Here is a 25,016-nt window from a genome sequence, read left to right on the forward strand (position 1 = left end):
TGTGTAGCAGCACTAAGTCAGGGGTTGTTGAACTTGGGTCCCCAGATGTTGTTGGACTACAACTCTCATCATCCCCAGCCCTGAGGCTATGATCACAGGTGCAGATGTCTGTGTGAATGCATGGGAGCATGCTAGAAGTAAAATACCCATGATTAAATCACTCCAAGCCCTGTGCAGTGCATCCACACATACAGCTGTGATAATTCCTGTGTATCCCATAGTGGCCTTTTAGAGCTTTTCCTTTTGCAGAATGTTCTGCAGTGCTTTGTTTCCTCTGACTGAAGGGTTTATAGATTTCTGGAGCAAATCAGCAAGGTTTTAAATGGGTCTTAAGTCCTGAATGCCAGTGTGCTTTTAGAGACGGCAGTTGATGGTTCCTTGTTTGGATTTGCAAGTTATCCCTGGGGATTTGAATCCTGCTACATGTACCTTTACTGACATTTTTGTCGTCTTATATCGCTTTTAACACTTCTGTGTTCCTGACTCTCCAGTAAGGTTGCTAATTTTTGTTGTTTCACAAGTTTGAAAAGACAGAAAACAAACACCATCTAAAACACACTACTTAAAACAATATAAAAACAATTTAAAAGCAATTCAAAATCCTTTAAAGCCAATTAAAATACCCCCAAACAATTTAAGTTTTATTTTCAACAAGTTGAAAATAAAAGAAACATAAAGAAATTAAAAAAAACATTTAGGCAGTTTTATTTATGCAATACTAATCTATGTAATTCTGACTACATTTGGGGATTTCATTTTGAAGGATTTAAGATCTTTAAGGACATAAAGTTTATTTGGATCTAGGTGAATTTTTTGTAATCTGTTTTTCTTTGGGTTTTTTTTTTGCAAAAATCTGAAACACGCTGGTTGTTTTTTTCATCTAGTAGCACACATGTTACCTTTGGTAGACACACTCTAATTCATAATTAAAGAAAACTCCCCGCCACCCCAATGTAGAGTGTGTTCAGCCTTTAGACATTGACCCTCAAATGTTCTTTTGAATAATATAATATAGATGATCATCGATCGGATGTTGTTTAAATTTCCATTTTACATTCAGTGTTTGAAATCAACATATATGGTTTTGGAAGCTGCAGCTAGATTAAGTATTCTTATACTAGCTTACGTATTCAGTGCCCTTCCGAGTATCATTTTTATGGGCGCAGTTTCCTCTTCCAACTCCCACCATCTCCTCATTTAAGATGGGTCTGACCTTCATGCTTTGTGAAGGGCACCTTCCTGCTCAAAAGGTAGACTCATACCATATTGATCATTAAAGAGCGGCATGCCAGTTTGGTCTTGCTCCCACTTCTCCCTTTTAAAGTTTTTAATTATCCGGGGTCATTTTCTATTGCTGTACGTGTATTTTGTACGTCATTTCAAACGGCAGTTTCCCAGCGGTTCTGTCAGGACTTATAGTGGGGGTCCAACGTGCCCTTTAGGGACACAGGAAACTGCCTTATACCAAGTCAGACCATCTAGCTTAGTATTGTCTGCACAGACTGGCAGCAGCTTCTCCAAGGTTACAGGCACAAAGCCCTATCTTGAAAATTCCAGGGAGGGAACCTGGGTCGTTCCACATGCAAGCATGCAGGTGCTCTTCCCAGAGCAGCCCCATCACCTAAGAGGAATATCTTACAGTGCTCATATGTAGTCTCCCATTCCAGTGCAAACCAGGGCAGACCCTGCTTACCAAGGGGGACAATTGATGCTTGCAACCACAGGACCAGCTCTCCTCCCATAGACCAGCTCTGCTGTTCCCAAGACCTGCGCCCTTTCAAGAAGGTCAGCATTGCTTGGAGTCTCTGGTTCAGGTTTCAGATAGTGTCGTTATAGATCCTGTACAGGAATGCAAACCAATCTATCCAGGGGCCTCTCCTCAAATTACCTACTTGGATGACGCCTGGGTACGACGACAACATCTGCACATTGCAGAAGGGAAGCAGATGCTCTGACTTGTCCGACCTGAAATATCCGAAGCGGCTTCTGCTCTGCTAAGGAGACCCCTAGAAACCAAATATAAGGAAGGACATCCCTAGCCATCACACTGCCCAAGGGGCTCTTCCAGCACTCACATACCTGATAGCCAAATACAAATCTGATGAATATTTATATGCCACTTTTCAACCAACAGTTCCCAAAGCGGTTTACCTAGATATAAATAAATAAATAAATAAACAAACAAAATGGCTCCCTGTCCCCAAAGGGCTCACAATCTAAAAAAGAAACATAAGATAGATACTAGCAACAGCCACTGGAAGGATGCTGTGCCGGGGATGGATAAGGCCAGTTGCTCTCCCCCTGTTCAATATATAGAATCACCACTTTTAAAAGGTGCCTTTTTGCTCAGTTAGCAAGGGACAAAAACTGATGTCCTAATAAGTCAGTGCATGATTGCCAGACCTCAGTGCAAACAGAAACAGGGATAAGAGCCCTCTCAGTTAGAAAGCAAATCAATTGTCATCTTCATTCATTCAATTTCATTCATTCAATTTCTATACCGCCCTTCCAAAAAATGGCTCAGGGCAGTTTACATAGATAAATAATAAATAAATCAGGTGGATCCCTGTCCCCAAAGGGCTCACAATCTAAAAAGAAACATCAGATAGGCACCAGCAACAGTCACTGGAAGTACTGTGCTGGGGGTGAGTAGGGCCAGTTACTCTCCCCCCTGCTCAAAAAAAGAGAATCACCACGTTAAAAAGGTGCCTCTTGCCAAGTTAGCAGGGGTTAGCATCTGACCCCTCATATTATTTTTCAGCCCCTGACAGCCTGAACTCTCAGAGAAGGAAACTTACCCAAGTTTGAGTTTGGCTCTTGAGTTTTCATTCTGGTTGTAAGCCACTTTGGGTGTGCTTGGAGTGGAAAGGCAGGCTACAAAATAATCCCCTAACAAAAAAGAAATAGTCTTTGTGTTGTGTAGCAGAGTTTCACGCTATTTCAGAGGAGTACTGCTGAAGTTTCTCCCCACGCCAGCATCTGTGCCAGCTGAAATTGTGGCACACACTGCCTTACAATTTTGTAATTCGACGTGGAGAGTCAACAGTGGAATGGGAGAGAAATATAGGCATGGCTGAACATCGGAAGAATCTGCAATTATTTCAGATTCATGTACTTAGTACTTGGGTATAAGGACTTGGGGGTTGTGCCAAAGGCTTCTCAGAAATGATGGTATTTGAAAAAAGTAGTGTCTTGAGTACTGCAGGAGAAAAGTGGTCTAGAATTTAATAAATAATGTAAGATAAGAGGCACCCATGAGTTCCGAAGTGCTCATTTGCTCTGCATTCTTATTCACATGTACCGATTTCTGTAATGTCTTGTTCTGGCAGGGGGCGGGGGGACACCCGGAAGCTGGAGATACCTTGGTTGTCCAAATAACCTGTTGGAGATCAGGGTGTGCTTTAATGGACTTCTGGACATTCTAGATTCTGATTCCAGTTCAGCCATGACTGGAGTAAACCATCCTACACCCACCAAGGGGTCAACTAGAATCTGGTGCCAAGAGCAATAATGATTCTTTTCTGACTAATTCCAAGTGTTTATTAGCTCAAAATATTGCTTCCCTGGGGTGACCAAATTCTGCATTCTTTTTCTGGTGCATGACACAGAGGAAGGTGGTGTTAGTTTAACTCATATATTTATGGGGGAAGGAAAATGACATGGGAATGCTAAATAATTTACTCTCTTCTTCCAGTCAGTATCGCACTGGAGATAATCCCATACACACACACACTGCCGGAACACAGCTCTGCCAGAATTTCATTTGAAGAGCTAATTATAATTTCGTTTTCATGCATAGCCTTCCCCCATCAAGTGCAGATGATCTCTGCTCTGAACAACTTGTGCCAGGGAAGGCTAGTTTTCTTCTTAGCTTAAATATTGGCCTTTGTTATTTTGAAAGCAGGATGGCTCTATCAGTGTCTTTGCTTGAAATATTCATTTGCAACTGTTCTATTCCTCAGACCTGTATCCCCCCCCACCACATGCTGAACTTGCTCACCTTTAAAAGCCTCTCTCCTATTCATTTTTTTATGACAGCCCTTTGTCTGAAGCACCCTTGGTAACTGCAAATCAAAACTCAAAATTATGTTCTTAACCAGCAGAGCACTGCCAAAGGGGTTTCATTTAATTACAAGCCAGAAATGTCGGCTTTTAGACTTTATATGTTTAATTTCATTGCTTGGCTTTTATGGAAATATTATAAAACACTTAGCAATAAATGCAGTAACGGAACACATCAAAAACAGCAAATAAGAGGTAGCCAGGATGCCTCTCGCATTCTGTGACTCACACCTGTTGAAGGGATCTTTGGCACCTTCCTTTCATTAAAGCTTTAATTCTTTCTCCCTGCAAGACAGATGCGGAAATGTCTTTGCAAGGTTACTTTGTCTGTGTATATGTGTGCGTTGCTGGGAAAAGCAGAGTTTGCCTAGAAGCTTTCTCTGCTTTTGCTTCAGTGCTTTAGGTCTGAACCAGAAGTATTGGCAGAAGCCTTGATGTGAGCATCTAGATGTCCTCATCACTAGCCATAGACCACTTCCATGTTGGTAGTGACTGAAAATGCTCAGAAATCGTCTTTTACTATTACATTTTTTTAATAAAGCAAACCTGACATTCAAGATCTACAAATATGGACCTGCAACAAAATATTGCAGTATATCTCTGGTGCATGTGTTACCTAAGCCTGTGCCTGAGCATGGTGAACGCTTTAGGCACCATTTCCCGCTCCAGAAGCAGAAGGGGTTGTGAGTATCTTGAAGGGGTATTCTTCAAGCTGAGAAATTTCTCACTCTTTTTGTTCAAGCCCTTCTTTCCCCCACCCCTGTCCTTGCCACTGAGTTCCATTAGCTCCATCCACCTGGTTGGTTGTCTCAGCTCCTGCCAGCCAGTGTAGGCAATGCTTAGTTAGATGTATCAAGGGTCTGACGCGGTATAAGGCAGCTTCTTACATTCCTGTAAGTACCCAAAGCAGCTACTTAAAAAAAATTAAGAACAATTTAAGTCATTAATAAAAACCCAGCCAAATAATATAAGACTCAGACAAAATCAGCAAATAAAATTACCTAAGGGGAAAGAAGCCAGAGATCAGTCAACTTCTGGTCCGATCAAAGACCTCTAGAAAAGTCCCATTAAACACAGTGGGACTTCCTTCTGAGTAAACATGCGTAGGATTGCACTGTAAATTCAGCTTAGATATTATTACCACAGCGAATGTATCAATGTGTCACTGTTATTTCCTCAAATGAGATATTTCTCCCTATAGTTTATAGTTCAAAATTATTTGTGTGCAGTTTCTTCAAAACAGAAAGATTTGTTTTTTTGGGTGGCGTTTAAAATCATTGGAAACCAAGAAATAAAATTGATTCTAGAGTACCAAGTTTGCCGACAACCTTTATTTGACTTCATGTTATGCACCTTCCTCATAGAATCTGGCTGTTAAAAAAGGAGCAGGGTTGCGGGAGCCGTTGGTTTTATTGTGGCAAAGCCGATAGGGCCTGAGTGTATCGAATAGAGCTGGTGCCGCCATATAAAACCTTCTTAATACTTAATTATCAGGGGGAAAAGGATGCTGGTACCTTTTAACTTCCTTCTGAATGCATTTCCAATTTGTTTCATGGGTTATCTCTCTCACCCAGGCGCATTGATGATGACAAGGGAAGAACCCATGAGCTGGAGCATTCTGCTATAAAATGTATGCGAGGGATTCTCTACTGCTACATGCGGCAGGCTGATAAGGTAAAACACTGCAGTATGGACACAAGCACGCACTTAATTCTAAAGGATTAAGTTAATTGTAAGCATTAAAAATGTACCGAATGGGAATCAAATTAAAAGGGCAACGAGGAGAATGCCACAATGTGGCCTGCTCAGGAAGGTCCGTTTTCCAGGCTCTGGGCCCAACGTGTTTGAAAGCTGGCGGCGAAGAAGCGCTTGACACTGTGAATCGACTCCTGAATGTATTTTGTAAACGCTGCCTTTTAATTACTCTTCCCATTTCAAATTTCAAGCCCACGATTGGCAGAATCACACTGGTTTAAATAATGTTGTTGCAAATGCACAGCTAGTTGATTGTCTCATGAGAAGCACTCGACAAAATGCAACTAAGGACGCACAGGAAAATGTTGCAGTATATCTCTGGTGCGCATGTGTTACCTGAGCCCATGCCTGAGCATGTGAATGTTTTAGGCACCATTCCCCCTCAGAAGCAGAAGGGGCTGTGAGTGTCTAGAGGGAGTTGAGAAATTTCCCACTCTTTTTGTTCAAGCCCTCCTTACATAGGAACATAGGAAGCTGCCATATACTGAGTCAGACCATTGGTCTATCGAGCTCATTATTTTCTATCCAGACTGGCAGTGGCTTCTCCAAGGTTGCAGGCAGGAATCTCTCTCAGCCCTATCTTGGAGATGCTGCCAGGGAGGGAACTTGTAACCTTAAATGCTCTTCCCAGAGCAGCCCCATCCCCTGGGTGGGAATATCTTACTGTGCTCACATGTAGTCTCCCATTCAAATGCAAACCAGGGTAGACCCTGCTTAGCAAAGGGGACAAGTCATGCTTGCTGCCACAAGACCAGCTCTCCTCCTTCCCTTGATCCTTGCTACTGAATTCCATTCGCTCCACCCAACTGGTTGTCTGTTAACTCCCCTCTGGCTCTGTGAACTACTTTCACATTACCCCTTTAAATTCAGGCAGGGAGGCCAAGCCTGAGAAGCCTGCCTGGCCTCTGGAGGTATTGAAGACCTTGTTTCAGCTCCGGCCTTTGTCAGAGCAAGTTGTTCACTGGGAGCTATCCAGGGTGCTGGAACACTGATTACCTTGCCTTGCCGATTCTTGACTTCTGGACAAGACATTACAGCCGTTCCTCCTGACTGCAACAGAGGGACAGGTCAGAAAGTTAGGCCTCCTTCATTGACCATGCTGGGACCAGTGGTGTGCTGGCTTCTCCCCTCCTCCAAGAGCTGTGCCCACCTCCTGCCATTCTGCCTGCAGCCAGCTACACCATCAGAGATGGCGGTGGGCGTTTTCATGTATTGATTGCTTTTCATTAAAATTGTAACCTGCTTCAGGAACTCAGGTTGGGAAACGGGATAACAATTACAGATCTATATTTTATTTAGTACCGGTTTGAATGCATACAGATTTGGGGATTTCAGTCCCAAACTTTAAACACTAGCTAGGAGAAGATGCTCAAAGATCTGGTCATAGCCAATCAATTCATGCTCTTATTTTGCAGGAAAGGAACAGTGAGACAGAGAGAGGCTGAGAGAGGAAGTGATTAGCACAAGGCCAGCCATGGCAGGAAGACTGTGTGCTTGCTATTGTTACTTGCTATTGGAGACAGACAACCTTGTCAGTGTCTTGCAAATCACCCAGAGATCTTTTGTTAGATCCCGGCCTACCTCCGCGTGCCCCGGCTTCGAGAAATGTTAATCCACTCAGATCTTAAAAACACCCAGACAAGGAAATTGCACAACTTGTATTGCTCAGCCGTTCTTAGAGTTAAGCAGAGTTTTTCTGCCACCCTGATCATAACTGCAACTGTTATCTTGTGGTCTAAGATCCATATATGCTAACAAACCGCATTAAGTGGTCTCTTTTCTTATCAAGGCATTGTTCACTTTTCAGATTTCTCCTCATTAAACCCCTACTACACACACACAGCAGGAAACTTTTAGAACTCATTCAAACCATGCTATTTAAAGGATGACCCACCTGATATGTCTTTTTGGGGTTGTGTTTTTGTTTTAATCCTCTTTGAAAAATTGAATGTGACAAGTTCTCCTTTAAGTACAGTATTTGTCCCCTTTCTGAATGGATAGACTTGACAAGGTGCTGTGCAACCATCTTTGATGGAGATAATTCAGGAAAGATTATTTATGAGCCTGTTCTCTCAAGAGGATCCTGTTTTGAGCTTCACAAACGGAACAATCCCCCCCCCACCCCATTATTTTGTGTATGGATTCTGCTTTACATGCAATTAAATTGCAGCTTGTTACTGAAGGGTCATTCCTGGAAGTCTGTTGCGGTTGGGTTAAAAAACAGAAAGAATTTTCATGTATAATACCCTTTTAAAAATCCATTGTTCTAGTTGTGCTTCATCCAGGAGCAGATGCGGGCACAAACATTTTCTCCACAGAAACATATCTCCGTATAAAAAGCCAGAATTCAAAATTCTACTTTAGGCATGCTCATGGCTTGCACCTGGGAAATAAAGTCAAATGAAATAAACTTTGCGCAGCCGATTTCCCATTTCATATCACGTGCTGCTTCTTAAAAGTCTTAAAAGTAGTTCCACAGGAGAAATGGGGCGAAAGCTCGTGTGTTTTGCTTGGGAAACACAGTTTCAAATCCACATTGGGCAAGTGGTGTGGTAGTTTGGATCTTGGCTGAAGTGTACTATTATCCCAGCTTTTAGAAATGCTTCGAATCCAGTTCAAATGCAATTGCTTACCTATTATCTGGTTTCTGGGAGGGTACTCAGGGCAGCTGTTGCATTGCACTGAAGGGTGCCACCAGTGCCCCTTGTAACAGGGATCCCCAGATGTTGCTGACCACAACTCCCACAATCCCCAGCCAAAGGCCATTGCAGCTAGGGATGCTGGGAACTGTTGTCAGCACCATCTGGGAATTCCTATTACTGGTGGCCACCAGCCTTCCCTGGTGGGGCAATTGCAGCCATAGTTGGCAGAACTCCCAGAGTCCTAAAACAAGTTCAAGCATTTTTAAATTGCCTCCTGAGTGTAACATTTTATATGGGTTTCATTCAGCATGTGTTTAACATCCCATCCTTCAGTTTAAACTGGAGTTTCCAGGGAGATTTAGGCTTCAGATGTAACAGCAAACCATGGTGGTTCTGGGCATGGCTGTTGCCCAACTTCAGCCTTCCCCTGACGTTGGACTAAAACTCCCACCAACCCCTGGCACCGCAGCCAGAAGTCAGAGATGATGGGTGTGGTAGGCCAACATTGGCAGGAAGGCCAAAGCTGTGCAGCCTTGGCTAAAACAATACAAACATAAAAACAGCACAGCAGCCTAAAGATTTTTTTAAAAAACACCTGAAAACCCATCTTTTCACCCAAGCTTTCTCAGCTTTTTAAATTTTTTAGGTTTTAATCTCTTTATTTTTAAATTGTTAAATTGTTTTAAGTTTTTGTATGTGTTTTAAATTGTTTTATGCTATTGTTAACCACCCAGAGACAAAAGTTTTGGGCGGTGTACACATTTGATAGATAGATAGATAGATAGATAGATAGAGCATTAATGAATATGAAAAGCAGATTTAAAGGCCTGGTTTTCACCTCAGAAGCCTTCGATGGCTTGGGACCTGGCTTTCTCACATTAACATACACAAATGTCTGCATGTCGTAGAGTTTCATGTGGATGCATCCAGGGATTTCTTGATGGTTGAGAATCCGTCGAAATGCCCCCATCCGAATAAGTTTTCATAATTAACTTTTTCTATCCAGGGCGGGGGGTGGCTTTTGGAAAATGGATAAAACCTTCCTGGGGAAGGGAATAAATACTACTTTGGCTTGTTTGGGTTTCTTTTCCCTCCATTCAAAGTGCGGGCTCTTTGTGTTCCATCTTTTGAAGTATGCATGCATGCATGCAGCGAACATGAGAAGACCGCGCCAGGAGAGAAAAAATGCATTAAAATGATAACAAATAGGAAAGTGGATGTATTCATTAGATGATTTCAGAGCTATTTAACAAGCCTGTAATTTGTCTACCCAGGCTTGACACTGCACATCATTATCAAGAAAGATCTTTTCAAATGTTATGCTACAGTAGAAGTAATTTCATTCCGGAGTACAAAGAAGTAACTAGCAATGGCAATGGTGCCAGTCATTTATAGTGTGGAGACATAAAAACCCAACGCATGTCCTCCTGTCTGATGGATTTTTGAAGAGGCAATCTAATATACCTGATAGTTACACCTTAGTTTATATTTCCATTTTTCTTACTTGACCAGGGTCAACATCTTGCAGACCTGAGATTAAAGACTGCTCCAGCAGGCTTGCCTTAATCAAAACTGGAATAGCACAGGAGAGCTGAGTTTGCAGCCCTCTGTCTCCCCTAATTTTAGCTTTCAAGCTTTGGTTAATCATACCCTAAATGGCTTCTGTCACAGTAAGGTGTTGTTTTTTTGTGATGCCCGGTGCCATGCTGAAGAGAAGCCAGAGTACACAAGGAGCTCAGAAAATAGACATTTCCCTGTAAATCTGCAATTTTTTTGTATCTAATCTAATCAGTTCCAGTCTCTTGCTTTTATATTGCACCCTTCCTCCAAGATGCTCAGCGTGATATGGGCATTGATTCACTTTTCCCGCATAATCCTGGGAGGTAGGTATGATGAAATGGGTGGTGTTCGCCTCCACTTCTCCACCCCTGCCTCAAAGGTTCTAAAGACCTTCGCTACCATTGCATAAAGACCGTAGCTACCATTGGCTTGGAATCAGTCCACTGAGGAAATCTGCCAGAGCTCCCAGCCCACTCGTCAAAATCCAGAATGGTCTAGGAAATCAGTTTATATGGTAACATGACTTATAGTTGCATGGAAGAGATGTGTGGAAACCCATAGGGCATGGAAGACAAAAAGCAAAAGTGAAGTTATTTAAGGAGGCAATTAGAAGTTGGGTTGGAAGGTGGGGGCAGGAGAAGGAAGAAAATGTGAGCTTCCTATTTTTACTGATGTTAGTTGACCAGGAGGGTCCTCAGTGTCCTGTCTTCTCAGAACTTCTCAGAATTTAAATATGACAGTTATGGGACAGGCTACTCCAGTCGCTGGCTTACATTCAGACTAAGTTACTCATGAGCTAACTGAGCAAAGAGGCACATTTTTTAAAGTGATTCTCTTTATTTAGCAGGGGGAGAGCAGCTGGCCCTATCCATCCCCAGCACAGCATCCATCCAGTGGCTGTTGCTGGTGTCTTTCTCATGTCTCTTTTTGAAATGGTGAGCCCTTTGTGGCCAGGGAGCCATTTTATTCATTCATTCATTCATTTAACATTTTATATCCCGCTCTTCCTCCAAGGAGCCCAGAGTGGTGTACTTAAGTTTCTCCTCACAACAACCCTGTGAAGTAGGCTAGGCTGAGAGAGGAGTGACTGGCCCAGAGTCACCCAGCTAGTATCATGGCTGAATGGGGATTTGAACTCAGGTCTCCCTGGTCCTAGTCCAGCACTCTAGCCACTACACCACGCTGGCTCTTCCTTCCTTCCTTCCTTCCTTCCTTCCTTCCTTCCTTCCTTCCTTCCTTCCTTCCCTCCCTGCTTTGGGAAGTTTGGTTGAAGAGCAGTATATAAATATTCATCATATTCGTAAATATTTGTCATACACATGAGAACTCCTTTTGAAATTGATGGGACTAGTAAACTTGTCTTCTTAATTTTAGTAAGCCAGCCAGAACTTGGAGTAGCCTTTTACTCCTGATGCCTCTGGGAAGCCCACAATCAGGAGATGATGCCCTGCCCCTTCTCCTGCTGTTGTTCCCCTGCAACTGGTATTCAGAGGCAAGGTTGCCAGAACCTAAGGGGTATACTCGTGGGTCAAATGGGCCGTAAGCCAGAATTTGGCTTTTTAAAAAGCCAAATCTGGCCACCTAGTTCAGAGGCATCCTGACTCTGAGTCTGGAAATAGCCTATAGCCATCAAGACTAGTAGCCATTGATAGACCTATCGTCCATGGTCTAAGCCCGCTTTAAAGCCACCCAAGCTGGTGACCATCGCCAGATCTCAAGGCAGATAATTCTTTAAATTATGTACTAGGGATGTGCACAGAACCAGGCGGGGGAAATTAGAAGGTGTGAGGGGGGGTTGACTTTAAGGCTGGGAGAGGGTGCACTTACCTGTCCTGGTGCATCGGGTACTTTTGGGGACATAGAGACCGAGGAGGCAACAGGGTAGCAGGGAGGTATGCTTCTGCCCCGTCAGTCCCTTTGCAAACAGAGCGTTGGCAGGGGGGAAGCAGAGGGAGGGATAAGTGCACCCTCCCTGGCCTTAAAGTCAACCTCCCCACCTTCGAACCGGCGGAACTGCCGGTCGTTCGAACCAGTTCGGAGGCCCATAAAGGTCCTCCGAACTGGTTCTGTGCACATCCCTATTATTCACTGTGTGAAAATGTACTTTCTTTTGTTGGGCCTACATTTCTTGTTACTCAGTTTTATGGGATGTCCCTTGGTTCTAAGGTTGTGAGACAGGGAGAAAAACTTCTCTTTATCCACTCTCTCCACACCATGCATAGTTTTATAAACCTCTACCATGTTTCCGCTTAGTCACATTTTTTCCTAAACCCCAAAGCCTCAAATGTTGTAACCTTGCTTCATAAGGAAAGTGCTCCAGGCCCCTGATCATTTTGCTTGCCCTCTTCCACGCCTTTCTCAGTTCTGTAATATCCATTTTGAGATATGGTGACCAGTGCCAAACACCAATGCAATATATTGTACTTTGGCAGTATGCAATTTTGGAGTTCATATAATTTGCATTTACCTATACAATTGTATACTTTTGTGGATCTTTTTAACTGATTCTGATGGTTAACCTCATTAGCCCTTTTCCGTTTCTGGCATATCGTGAACAAGAGGTCTCTGTGCCAATTGCTTCAAGAAGCTGAAATGGCCTGTGGCGAAAAACAATAAAATAGATTGATTGGATTAAAGTGTATCTTGATGGTGATGGCAGAACTGGTGTCTGTATTCTTACAGAGAGAGATCTTTTTCTCAGTGTAGCAAAATCTACTTATTTTCACAACCAGCACTAAAAATCAATGAGGTAAGCCACTCTGCTAATTAAAGATCATACATTTTCTATGCACCTGCTGTGTGCAGAGAAAAACAACACTCTGGTCCTGTTCAGTTGTCCTGCAGAGCTAGGAAGGAATCCTGGTTTTGCACGACATCCCTTAGCCTCAGGCGTGTGCTCACCTCCATCCCCTGTGCATGTGAAGAGAGGAAAAAATTATTAGCGGAGTCGGGATCTGAAGAAACTACTCAGAACTGTAATTTATAACTGTAAGACACTTTACTTAAACATAAGAAAAACTTGGAGGGGTTACATGTATGTTTGGGATGGAGAGAGAAGTCTGTGTCTTTGCTAACTGAGCAAAGAGGCACCTTTTAGAAGTGGTGATGCTCTTATATTTAGCAGGGGGAGAGCAACTGGCCCTATCCATCCCAGGCACAGCATCCCTCCGGTGGCTGTTGCTGGTGTCTATCTTATGTTTCTTTTTTAAGATTGTGAGTTCTTTGGAGACAGGGAGACATTTTATTTATTTATTTATTTACTTACTTACTTACTTACATACTTATCTATCTATCTATCTATCTATCTATCTATCTATCTATCTATCTATCTATCTAACATATTTTTATACCGCCCCAAACTTACATCTCTGGGCAGTTTACAAGATAAAAACAACATTAAAACATTAGTTAAAAACAAAAACAAGAAATTAAAAAAAAACAATTTAAAAAATTTAAAATAATATTCTAAAACAACATTAAAATAAAATAAAATATTTAACAGTATTTATTTTATTTTATTTTATTTTATTTGTATGCCTCTTTGGGAACTTTGGTTGAAAAGTAGTATATAAAGACTTGTCATACTCTTATTCTGTGTTGTGTGTGTGTGTCACCTGCCACAAAGCAGGTCTATAGAGAATCCATTTACACACAAATCCCCTCACATCCCTTCACCTATAAAGGTGAGATTCACATTTACTTTCTGCCTGGGAATAAGCCCACCACCATTGCAACATCCAATACATTTCTTCTTTCAATCCTGGCTTACAACAAGCAAAGCGTCCTGTTCTGGTTGCCCATGAGTCTGAGGCAAAGTTGCAGGACCTTGGAGAGGTCCCAGGGACCTCACCACTGTCTGAAGGCAAACTGAGCCTTTAAGTATGCTGGGGTCCAGACTCCTCTTCCTGGGCTCTGCCCGCTTGCTTGGAGTGTCTGAGATATAAAGGAGTGAAGAGCCAGTTGTGTAGCAGCATGAATTGTCCCCTTTGCTAAGCAGAGTCTACTCTCATTTGCATCTGGATGGGTGACTACATATGAGCCCGGAATGCTGTAGGGTATTCCCCTTAGGAGATGGGGCCATAGTTCAGTGGTAGAGCATCTGCTTTGCATGTAGAAGGTCCCAGGTACCATCCCTGGCAGCATCTCCAGGTAGGGCTGGGAAAGACTCCTGCCTGAAACTGGAGAAGCTGCTGCCAGTCAGTGTAAAGAGAGACCAATGATCTGACTCGGTATAAGGCAGCTTCTTATGTTCCTCAGAGTCTGGTGCTGCTTCTGCATTCCAATAGCTCTCCTCCAGCCTTCTGGCGGTGTTGATGCATCGATACTGGAGGGCATGATGATGGATAAAAGGCTGGTTCTTTGGAGGGCTTGGACTCCTTAGGTGCTGCTTCAGGGACCCCAACCCTGAATAGTCTCATGGTCCTGGGCTGGAAAAAACACAAAGTTCACTTCTCCAGTAGATTATCCGCAGAGTACTGTATGTATATCACTTCAAAATGTAGAATGTATGGATGTGCATGAAATTCACCTGAATATGATTCAGTTTGGAACCATCGAAAGGAGTGGAGATTCATTCAAATCTATTCATATTTGCCCAAATTTTAATAGAGTTGAATCGTATTTGAGCGAATTGGCTCGAATTTGGTTCAAATTTGGGTGAATTTGAATCAATTTGAACAAATCTCCACTCTGGTCAGTGGTTCCAGATAAAATCAATTTTAATTTCATTTGACTTTGATCAGAATTTGGGCAAATTTCATGCACATCCCTAATGTAATGCTGCCTGACATCTTGACTAAATTTACTAGAGGAAATTTATTATTGAAAATTCTACTGAAATTCTATTGAAATTTAGTAGTCTTTCCAAGGATCTCCTGCGGAGTATTGTTGAGAAAATTAGTCTGGATATCAGCTACTGTTTTTATCAATCCATCTGAAACATTCTGCCTGTGACTTGTGATACTTCCATGATGGAAGGTCTCTATATATTTTAGGATTATATGTAATGTATATCCTGTTCCCCACCCTGCTTTCCCCCCTCAAAAGGTTCAACAGTACAAACAAGATCCGAAGCCGTCCAAATGCCTGCATTCTGTTTTCGGAGCTCATACAGGCGATGAGGTTTTTTCTCATGGGGAATATGGACATCTTCAGGTACAAAATACATTAAATCTACTTCAGTACATTGGGAATGTGTGAAACAGGATTCTGGACTAGACAGGCATTGGGAATGATCCAGCACGGCTCTTCTTATGTACTTATGACTGGTATGCTGCATCCCCTTGAGATATAGTCTATGAGCCAGGCCCACAAATTATGGCCATCTGTACGATCTCAGGGGACAAATGCTCATAGTGATCTTTGACAACATCTGCCCCTCTAGAGATGGAGAATAGGTGATAGCATTGTGGCACTTACAACTTCTTTATCCCTACGCCCAAACAATTACTGGAAAAGTGCAATCATTTTTGCTCAGAGGAAACGATCAGGGTTAGGGTAACAGAGTGAACAAATTCTTGTCCTCTCACCATGGAGTAATATTTCCTGCCCATTTTCATTTCCCTTCATCTGACAATATCGAGACAATGCTATTTTAGTTGTTGGGTTTTTAAAAAAGCTTTTTAAACACCACTGAAAATTTGTCCACTGCAGGCGTGATGGTCAGGATGATAAAAGAATGAGAACACACTGAAAGCTGAAAATATTGTAATGCTCTCACCTCTTTTCTATCTCTAGGGATGTAGATCTCATCAAAAGGTCTATATCCTCTTGACATGGACAATGAGCATCCGTTCTCCCAGATGGTACTGACCACCACAACTGGCACATGTACTAATATGATGAATCTGATGTTGCAAGCATGCTAGCACATCTACAAAATTTCACAATGCATACCTTATTCCCCTTCTGCTTACCATTCTTTGGATCTAAGCCATGGCTGGTAGTTCTTTTTTAAATAGGTTTTATTGGTGAAAATTTTATGGGGAAAGGTGGGATGTATATATTGAATAAAGAAATTTCTTTCTTGCTTTCTTTTGTTAAAATATTTATACCCTGTTACAATATTTATACTCATCAGTGCAATGAACAGGATATAATCAGGGCATCTCACAACATTAGTTAAACAAATAGAACAACAGAAAAACAATAGGAAATCACTAATGCTAATAAAAATTAACTAAACATGGGAACCCATTAAAACCAAATTTAAAAGTTGCTGGTTAAAAAGTTAAAAACCTGCCAGGTATGAGCTGCAGGTTTAAAAAAATTTAAACGTCTCTCCAAAAAGGCGGGACTTCAGCTGACCTTAAAGGAGGGAGCATGGTGAAGCTCTTCTTGGAGAAGCTCAGGGGCCACAATGAAAAAGGCCCTGTCTCTTGTTCTCACCAACTGGATCTCCATTAGTGGCTGAACCATGAGCAGGGCCGGAGGTGCTGAATGGAGGACCCTGGCCACCAAACAAAAATGGGGCACAAATAAGACAGATGCCGTGTGTTTTAACGTGAAGTGGTGTGTGTTTGTGTGTTTCTGCATGGATATTTAGCCATGTGCTCCTAAGTGCAGTCTCTCACAGGGAAATGCTACAGTGGCTGATGCTGGTATCTAGTAGATAATGAAGTCAACTGAGGGAAAACAACTCATTTTTCATAAATATAATTTAAGCCCTATAAATCAAATGCCAAAGGGCTGATTACAATAAATCCCTTCCTCGGCAGGAGGCTGCATGAATGTTTTGTTTATTAGGTGGGAAATGGGGGTTGCTCTGCCTAAGCTATAAGCTTCTGCTTATGTTCTCTTTGTGCTTTCTCGTCAGCGTTGTCATTTAAACCCACCGGAGACACTTTGACATAAACAACCGGAAAATGAATAGTGTCTTGGTCAAAACAGATTCCCCAAGAAGAAATATTTGGAAACCTAATGCCGTTGCTTGCAGCTCGGAGTAAACTTTTTAAAACAGGCCACAGAGATGCTATGGAAGACATTGTAAATAGTATTACTTGAAGGGCTTCTTTGGAACATAGGAACATAGGAAGCTGCCCTATACGGAGTCAGGCCACTGGTCCATCTAGCTCAGTATTGTCTGCACAGACTGGCAGCAGCTCCTCCAAGGTGTTAGACAGGAGTCCTTCCCAGCCCTACCTGGAGATGTCCAGGAGGGAACCTGGGTTCCTCTGCATGCAAAGCAGATGCTCTACCTCTGAGCTATGGGCCCATCCCCTAAACAATAAACTGCTGCATACTGAGTCAGGCTGTTGGTCCATCTAGCTCAGTATTGTTGACACTGATTGGCAGAGGCTCTCCAGGGTTTCAAGCCCTATCTGAGGGTACGTTTCTTTCTCAGCCCTACCCAGAGATGCCAGGGATTGAACCTGAGGCCTTCTGCATCCATACATGGGTCTCCCATCCAGGCACTGACCACACCAAGGCCTGCTTAGCTTCAGCAAGGTAGCTGGATCATGTGCCCTTCGACCAGGGCTACTCAACTTCGGCCCCCCTGCAGATGTTGGCCTACGATTCCCATAATCCCTAGCTATTGACTGCTGTGGCTGGGGATTATGGGAGTTGTAGTCCAGAAACAGCTGGAGGACCAAAGTTAAGCAGCTCTGACCATGCTTTGGGACCAGAACCCAGCTTCCCAGACAGATGAAAGCTCATTACCAAGCAAACCATGCCTCCAAACTGCGTGGAAGCATATTGTCTCCTCCATGGATGTGGGGTGCAGTGATCCTCCCTGTGTTAATGTTCTGTTTACTCCTCCTGTCAGTTTCACTTCTGATCCTGACAGCTTGGCCCCAGGGCTTCTTATTAAAGAGAGAAAACAAAAAGACCTCATGCAGAAGTTCAAAGGCGATATTTACTTTGGGGGATACTTGTTTTCCAGCTGACCACATTTGTTTTTCTCTTTCCTCCAGATCAACGCTGTGTCGCTGTTCCTCCTCTACCTGGTTGAGATGATCTCATCGGGTCTGCAGATTATCTACAACACAGATGAGGTATGTATAGACCGACTCCCTGCCTCAGTCAAACACTCTGGATAGGAACATAGGAAGCTGCCTTATACTGAGTCAGACCCATGGTCCATTGCGTTAAGTATTGTCTACACTGACTGGCAGCAGCTCTCCAAAGTTTCAGGCAGGAGCCTTTCTCAGCCCTACTTGGTGATGCTGGCAGGAATTGACCTGGCTGTTTTACCAGTGAGCTACAGTCCCATCCCACTCCAGCCTCAGAATTCATTCTACATAAATGGGGATGATGGGATTTGTAGTTTGGGATGCTGGGACTTGTAGTTTGGGCTCGTTGTGGGCCTTCAAGAGAGCCCTAAAGACTTACTTGTTTGGCCTAGGCTTCCTAGGTTTTTTAATTGTTCCTAAGTATTTTTAATGGGTTTTAAATGGCTCTGAACATTTGAAATTTGTTTTTACATTGTTTTAAGCAGTGTTTTTTTAAAAAAAACAAAAAACAAAACGGTGCTTGTTTTTGTTTTTTGCTTGTTTTGCGCCGCCCAGAGCTCTTGGTTGGGGCAGGATAGAAATGTAATAAACAAACAAACAAACAAAACCAAAGCTAGCCATTTCCTCCCATGTTTTGCAGGATGCATTAATTAAATGTAACTCAACCCAGGGTTTTTTGCACGTTTCCCAGCAAACACATTTTTGCTGCTTTAAAAATGACCATGTGAGCTGAAGATGAGTAAAAAAATAAATAAATTAGATAGATGTGTTAGGCAGGGCACTTGCCCCATTTAATCTACCTCATAGGGTTGTTGTGAGGACATCATTAAATAATCCAGTGGAATCCTTAGAAGGAGAGTGGGATACAAAGCATGGGGCAACTTAATTTCCTCTTTGCCACAAAACTGATGGTGCTGTCATGGAAATAGAGGCTACGTAGCGATTCCCCAACACTGCCTCTTAAAATGCAGCTATTTCCTTCCATCCTATTTTCATCCATCATTTCGCAGCTACTTCCTTAATCCCAGATAGATTGATTATGATAATAAATCAGAACAAAGCCGTGCTTTCCCAAAGAACACAAAAGCCCTTCATCTGAGCAGGAATATAGGTTATTGGTGGCACTACTAGTTAAAACTTTGCATCTTTTTATGGGATTTCCTTGGTTGCTTTTTTGTTTTTCTGGTTTATCCATAGTAGGGATTGCTTCCGACATCATAATGATGATTGTTGTTGATGAAGAGCCTGGTGTTGTACTAGTTTCTGTCCAAGTTTCAAACACACAGTTCCTTAAGACAGATGCCAAGATCTTTGCTGATGCGTGCAGACTTAGAAATGCCTCTCTGCATATACGACGATGGCGAATATGTAAATACTGCTTTTCCACAAAGGTTCCCAAAGCGGTTTACATAGATATAATTTTAAAAATATAAAAAATAAAAAATAAAGACAGATCCCTGTCTCCATAGGGCTCATAATCTTATATATAGTTTTCTTAACTGTTTTTAGTCTTTAACATAACAGGACTTTAGAAAACGTCATTTGTGCAAATGTAAATCTATCTGTCTGTCTGTCTGTCTGTCTGTCTGTCTGTCTGTCTGTCTATCTATAACATCTATATCCCGCTCTTCCTCCAAGGAGCCCAGAGCGGTGTACATGGTTATGTTTGTCCTCACAACAACCCTGGGAGGTAGGTTAGTTTGAGAGAGAAGCGACTGGCCCAGTTACTCAGTAAGTTTCATGGCTGAATGGGGATTTGAAGTTATGTCTCCCTGGTCCTAGTCTAATACTCTACACACTGCACCACACTGCCTCTCATGACAATCTGCATATGGCAATATGAAGTTGTCATTGTGTAGGTCAGTTCCACCGGCAACTGAACGGAATCTGGGTAGGGTGTGCTTGTCCTTCCTGGCTGGGCTTAGCTGACGATCAAGCTCCCCACCTCCGGCCTTGGTTTTATGTAACACACAATCAAAAATCAGGAGTGTGTCCGTGCCCAAATTAGAATCGTGTGAATGATGATTGTGTGAATGATGACGTGTTAATGGCCCTGTTTTCTCATTCATTCTCAGGGCAGTCCTGTAAGGTGAGCTGGTCTCTGGGAGAGGAGAGATGAGAGCTGATCTCTGAGAGAAGAGAGCTGGTCTTGTGGTAGCAAGCATGGCTTGTCCCCTTAGCTAAGCAGGGTCTGCCTTGGTTGCATATGAATGGGAGACTAGAAGGGTGAGCACTGTCAGAGATTCCCCTCAGGGGATGGAACCACTCTGGGAAGAGCATCTAGGTTTCAAGTTCCCTCCCTGGCTTCTCCAAGATAGGGCTGAGAGAGATTCCTGCCTGCAACCTTGGAGAAGCCACTGCCAGTCTGTGTAGACAATACTGAGCTAGATGGACCAATGGTCTGACTCAGTATATGGCAGTTTCCTATGTTCCTAAGGTGGGAGAGTAGCATTATCCCAATTTGCAGGGGTTGAGCTGAGCTCGAATGGGTAGTGCTTTCTCTAAGGCCATCCTCTGAATTTACGGCTGTGATGAGATCTGAACCAAAAGGGAAGCAGTTCTTTCCCCTTCTGCTGTGCCAGACTGCCTTTTCACGCATTGCAAACAGTTCCGGCTGTGCAAGATGGCCTTCGGTCTCCATGGCCCAGCTGGGGTCATGCGCTTTGGATTTGCTGCTGACTTGGAACTGGTTTGGGCTTTGTTTGGCTTGGCCCTGTCTCAGCCACAGATGAGCCTGTTTTGATGCTCTTGAGATTTCCGTGGGGCCATTAAAACAAAACAAAACCCTTCTTTTCTTTCACATTTAGACAGTTCATTTGTGGAGGATGTTGTGCTGATTGAATGCAGTGAAGCCCTTTGTGATTACTCTCTTTCCCCTCGGAGGTAAATGAGCTGCCTCCAGTAGTAGATGGGAATGCTGAGCAAGTTTTTAAATGGCTGGGTAGATTTAATGGGGCTTGTTTCCCAGCATAGAACAGCGATGTCTGTTCATCTCTCCCCCCACCCCACTGTTTTTAAGGATTTGTTTCCCATTTGTGAGTTAAGCAAGACAAGTAAACCACCCAGAGTTGGAAGTCTTGTGCTAGAGCTAGTCTTGTGGCAGCAAACATGACTTGTCCCCTTTGCTAAGCTGGGTCCACTCTGGTTTGCATTTGAATGGGAGATTCCATGTGTGAGCACTAAGATATTTTCCTTAAGGGATGGGGCTGCTCTGGGAAGACCATCTGAATGCTTGCATGCAGAAGATTCCAAGTTCCCTCCCTGGCATCTCCAGACAGGGCTGAGAGAGATTCCTGCCTGCAACCTTGGAGAAGCTGCTGCCAGTCTGTGAAGACAATACTGAGCTAGACAGACCGATGGTCTGACTCAGTATATGGCAGCCTCCTATGTTCCTCAGTTTGGGGCAGTATACAAATTTGATAGATAAATTAGACAGAAAGGGAGACAGATAGGTAAAAGTATTCAATGACCTGGTTTGGTACCCATGAAGTAGGCTAATATTGTTTCCATATTCCATGTGTAAAATAATAATAATAATAATAATAATTATTATTATTATTATTATTATTATTATTATTATTATTATTATACCACTTAAACAGGAAGACTGACTATGACTCAGATAATTTGTAGGATGCAATTGTTAGAGAATTACAACCTTTGTATTTTAATTCCACGTGACTGCACATGCCCATCTTTTTTAAACAAATCTCAACTGTTTCCAAACTAGAAGTAGCTGATCTGTAAAAGAGGCTGATCTCTAGTAGTTGATCTACTAGAGTTGATCTCTAGTAGTTGATCTACTAGTAGTTGGCTGATCTCTAGTAGTTGATCTATAAAATTAATAAAAACTGGGCAGGATGGAAATGAATGATTGGCCCTAAACTCTCTGGAGGAAAGTTACAATGCCTCTAGTGAAGTTCTGGAATTTCCTTAATCCAGGGGTTCTCAAAGTTGCCCCCTCCCCATACATTGGACTATAACTCCCATCATCTCCCATTACAATGTCAGATGCAGGGGATGATGGGAGTTGTGGTCCAACAACATATGTGGACCCTAGTTTGAGAACACTTCCAATCACTTCCCTTCCCCAGAGATGTATATGTTTTTGTCACTTTCTCACCTGTATTTTCCTGAAAAGAAGACTGAAATGAAGAAACGTCAGTCGCATTTGCACATAACGTGGAACTGTGAGTCAAATGGACCCGCGGTTCTACCACCCCCTCCCCCCCGCTCCCCCTCGCATGGTTACCTTTACACATTTGGACGTAACTGGCAGGAGCCAGGAGAGGAGAGCTGGTCTTGTGGTAGCAAGCATGACTTGTCCCCATAGCTAAGCAGGGTCTGCCCTGGTTGCATATGAATGGGAGACTTGATGTGTGAGCACTGCAAGATATTCCCCTCAGGGGATGAAGCTGCTCTGGGAAGAGCAGAAGGTTTCAAGTTCCCTCCCTGGCTTCTCCAAGATAGGGCTGAGAGAGATTCCTGCCTGCAACCTTGCAGAAGCCGCTGCCAGTCTGTGAAGACAATACTGAGCTAGATAGACCAATGGTCTGACTCCGTATATGGCAGTTTCCTATGTTCCTATGACCCTCTCAGCAGTCAGGAAGACTGCAGAGAGGACGGAGACTAGTTGTGTGGGCTTCCTTTTAGAATGAAGGACAGCCCTAGCAGCCAATCAGAGCCGGAGCAAAGGAGGAGCTTCCTCCCTCTGGTTAATGAAGCATACAGCATTCAGACATAACAGGCATGGAACCTCAGGTACAAGTGGTGAAACAGACTACAAACTGAAGGTTCGGATCAGAGCTTGGGGAGGGAAACCTTGGGTCACTTTGGTGTCTGAACCGCAGTTGCACATGTTCAGACATTCATATTCAACCTCAGGCCTCTCCAACCCCAGTTCCTCGTTACATGTGAATCGGGCCATCGTTTTAGAGAAGCTTCTAAATGTTTTATCCGCTGCTTATATCTGGTAGGTTTCTTAGTTCTTTATTTTTAGCTTTTTACTTACAATTCTTAATTTGAAACTTTTAAAATTTGCAGTTTTTAAAGGTGGTTTTTGTTTGGCCTTTCAACTTCTAAAGCTTATTCATCTTTAAAAATTGTTTTCTATTGTTTCTATTTTATTAATGTTGTGAGCCACCCTGAGCAGTAATGTGTTGGGGCGGGGGGATAAATATTTTAAACACACAACCAAACAAGACTCTGCATTTAAGATCCCCCTCCCCCTTTTAAAAACAGAGGTTAAATTCAGGCTGTACCCATATTCACCGGTAAGGAAAAGGACTCTGAATTTAAAATGACACCTCGAATTTCTAATATCAAAGAAACTGGCAGGGGGGAGGACTAGTCTTGGATTCAGCTAAATCCAGCATTTTTCAGTTTATAATATGCCCCATTTCAGTGTTCTAGCTGTTTCCCGCCAGGGGCAAGAAAGGAACAAAAGTGTGTGTGTGTGCAACAGAGAGATAATTTGGCATGGTTTCCTTGCTTTCTTTGAGAAGTGATGTTGAAAAAGTAGTTACAGCGGCTGACATATGGCTGGTGGTCACAAAGCTGTCAGCTATGAAATATCTGCTGTTCGGAGGGGTAGATAATTCGCAAGGCTATTGTCTATAGCAGGGATTCTCAACGTTGGGTCCCCAGTTGTTATTGGACTTCAACTCCCATAATCCCCAACCAAAGGCCACCGTGGCTGGGGATTATGGGAACTGAAGTCCAATAACATCTGGGGATAACCCAACATTGAGAATCCGTGGTCTTTAGGCCCTGGGAGAGCCAGCACCACCTTGCAAACATGTGGCAATTGTTAGAAAGAAGCAGCCATTGGGCAGTGTGGCAATGGAGTTGTGACGGAATAGCTAGTTCACACCAGAAGAGACGAAGCTAGAAGGGAAACATAGTGTTGGTATAACTCCTGTGTATTTCCTGATCTTTCTCTGCTCACATGGACACCAGGAGAGAAGAGAGAGAGTGATTGGTAGCCACTATAGGGGAGGTCCTATTTTTGGTCAATCAGAGCGATGAGGTGGTGAGATACAGGGGATGAAAGTGGAGGAGAGAATAAGGTCCAGACTGGTGAATGAAGTAGGGCAGAAGTTCTCAAACTTGGGTCCCCAGATGTTGTTAGACTCTGTCCCATCATCCCCACAATTGTGACTGGGGAGGATGGGACTTGTCCAGCAACATCTGGGGACCCAAGTGTGAGGATGCCTGGAGTTGAGTGCAAATGCCCTGAGTCTTTGTTAACACTGGCATCAAGAACATTGTTTCATGTGTTTCAGGGTAGAGAGCTCGTGTTGTGGTAGTGAGCATGGATGGCCCCCTTTGCTCAGCAGGGCCTGCCTTGGTTTGCCATTGGATGGGTGACTCCATGTGAGTGCTGTCTGCTGTGAGAGATTCCCCTCAGGGCTAGGGCCGTAACTCAGTGGTAGAGCACCTGCTTTGCACGCAGAAGGTCCCAGGTTCAATCCCTGGCCTCTGAAGCTAGGGCTGGGAAAGACTCCTGCCTGTAGCCTTGGACGGGTGTGGTCAGTCACTGTAGACAATACGGAGCTAGGCAGACCAGTAGTCTGGCTTGGAACGGTGTATGTTCCTGTTTTCCACTGCACAGGAACAGTAAACTGAACTACAATTTAGTAGGGATGTGCACGGAACCGGCAGGGGCCGATTCGATGGCAGGAGAGGGTGCACTGACCCCCTCCTTCCACTCCCCCCCCCCCATTGCCGGCACTGATGAAAACCAGTCCAGTGGGGCAGCAGTGTATCTCCCTTCCGCCCTGTCTTCTCTTCGGACCAGAAGTAGGCGGAAGTAGCAAGCATGCGTGCGTGCATCGGGGCACACACCTGACATGCGCAAGCACGATGTGCTTATGTGCGCTTGCTACTTCTGGCCCGAAGAGTGGACAGGATGGCGGGAGATAAGCTGCCACCCCGCCGGACCGGTTTTCCAGCCAGCGCCAGCGGTGGGGGGGACATGGAGGGAGGGGTAAGTGCACCCTCCCCCGCCCTTAAAGTTATCCCACCCCCGCCGCCGAACTCGTTG

At 43.5% G+C, this 25,016-nt stretch overlaps 1 protein-coding gene across 13 annotated transcripts in view; it reads left to right on the plus strand.

The window, feature by feature from the left end:
- PHKB (phosphorylase kinase regulatory subunit beta) overlaps positions 1 to 25,016 on the plus strand; it is a 130,370-nt gene that overhangs the window by 28,299 nt on the left and 77,055 nt on the right. For all 13 annotated transcript variants that reach the window (XM_053270332.1, XM_053270336.1, XM_053270334.1 and 10 more), the window contains 3 exons: positions 5,637 to 5,736; positions 15,066 to 15,173; positions 17,933 to 18,013. In XM_053270332.1, the coding sequence (XP_053126307.1) occupies positions 5,637 to 5,736; positions 15,066 to 15,173; positions 17,933 to 18,013 (289 nt within the window). The remainder of the gene's footprint in view (positions 1 to 5,636; positions 5,737 to 15,065; positions 15,174 to 17,932; positions 18,014 to 25,016) is intronic.

This window comes from Hemicordylus capensis, chromosome 9 (genome assembly GCF_027244095.1).
Source record: "Hemicordylus capensis ecotype Gifberg chromosome 9, rHemCap1.1.pri, whole genome shotgun sequence".
In the NCBI taxonomy this organism is placed as follows: Eukaryota; Metazoa; Chordata; class Lepidosauria; order Squamata; family Cordylidae; genus Hemicordylus; species Hemicordylus capensis.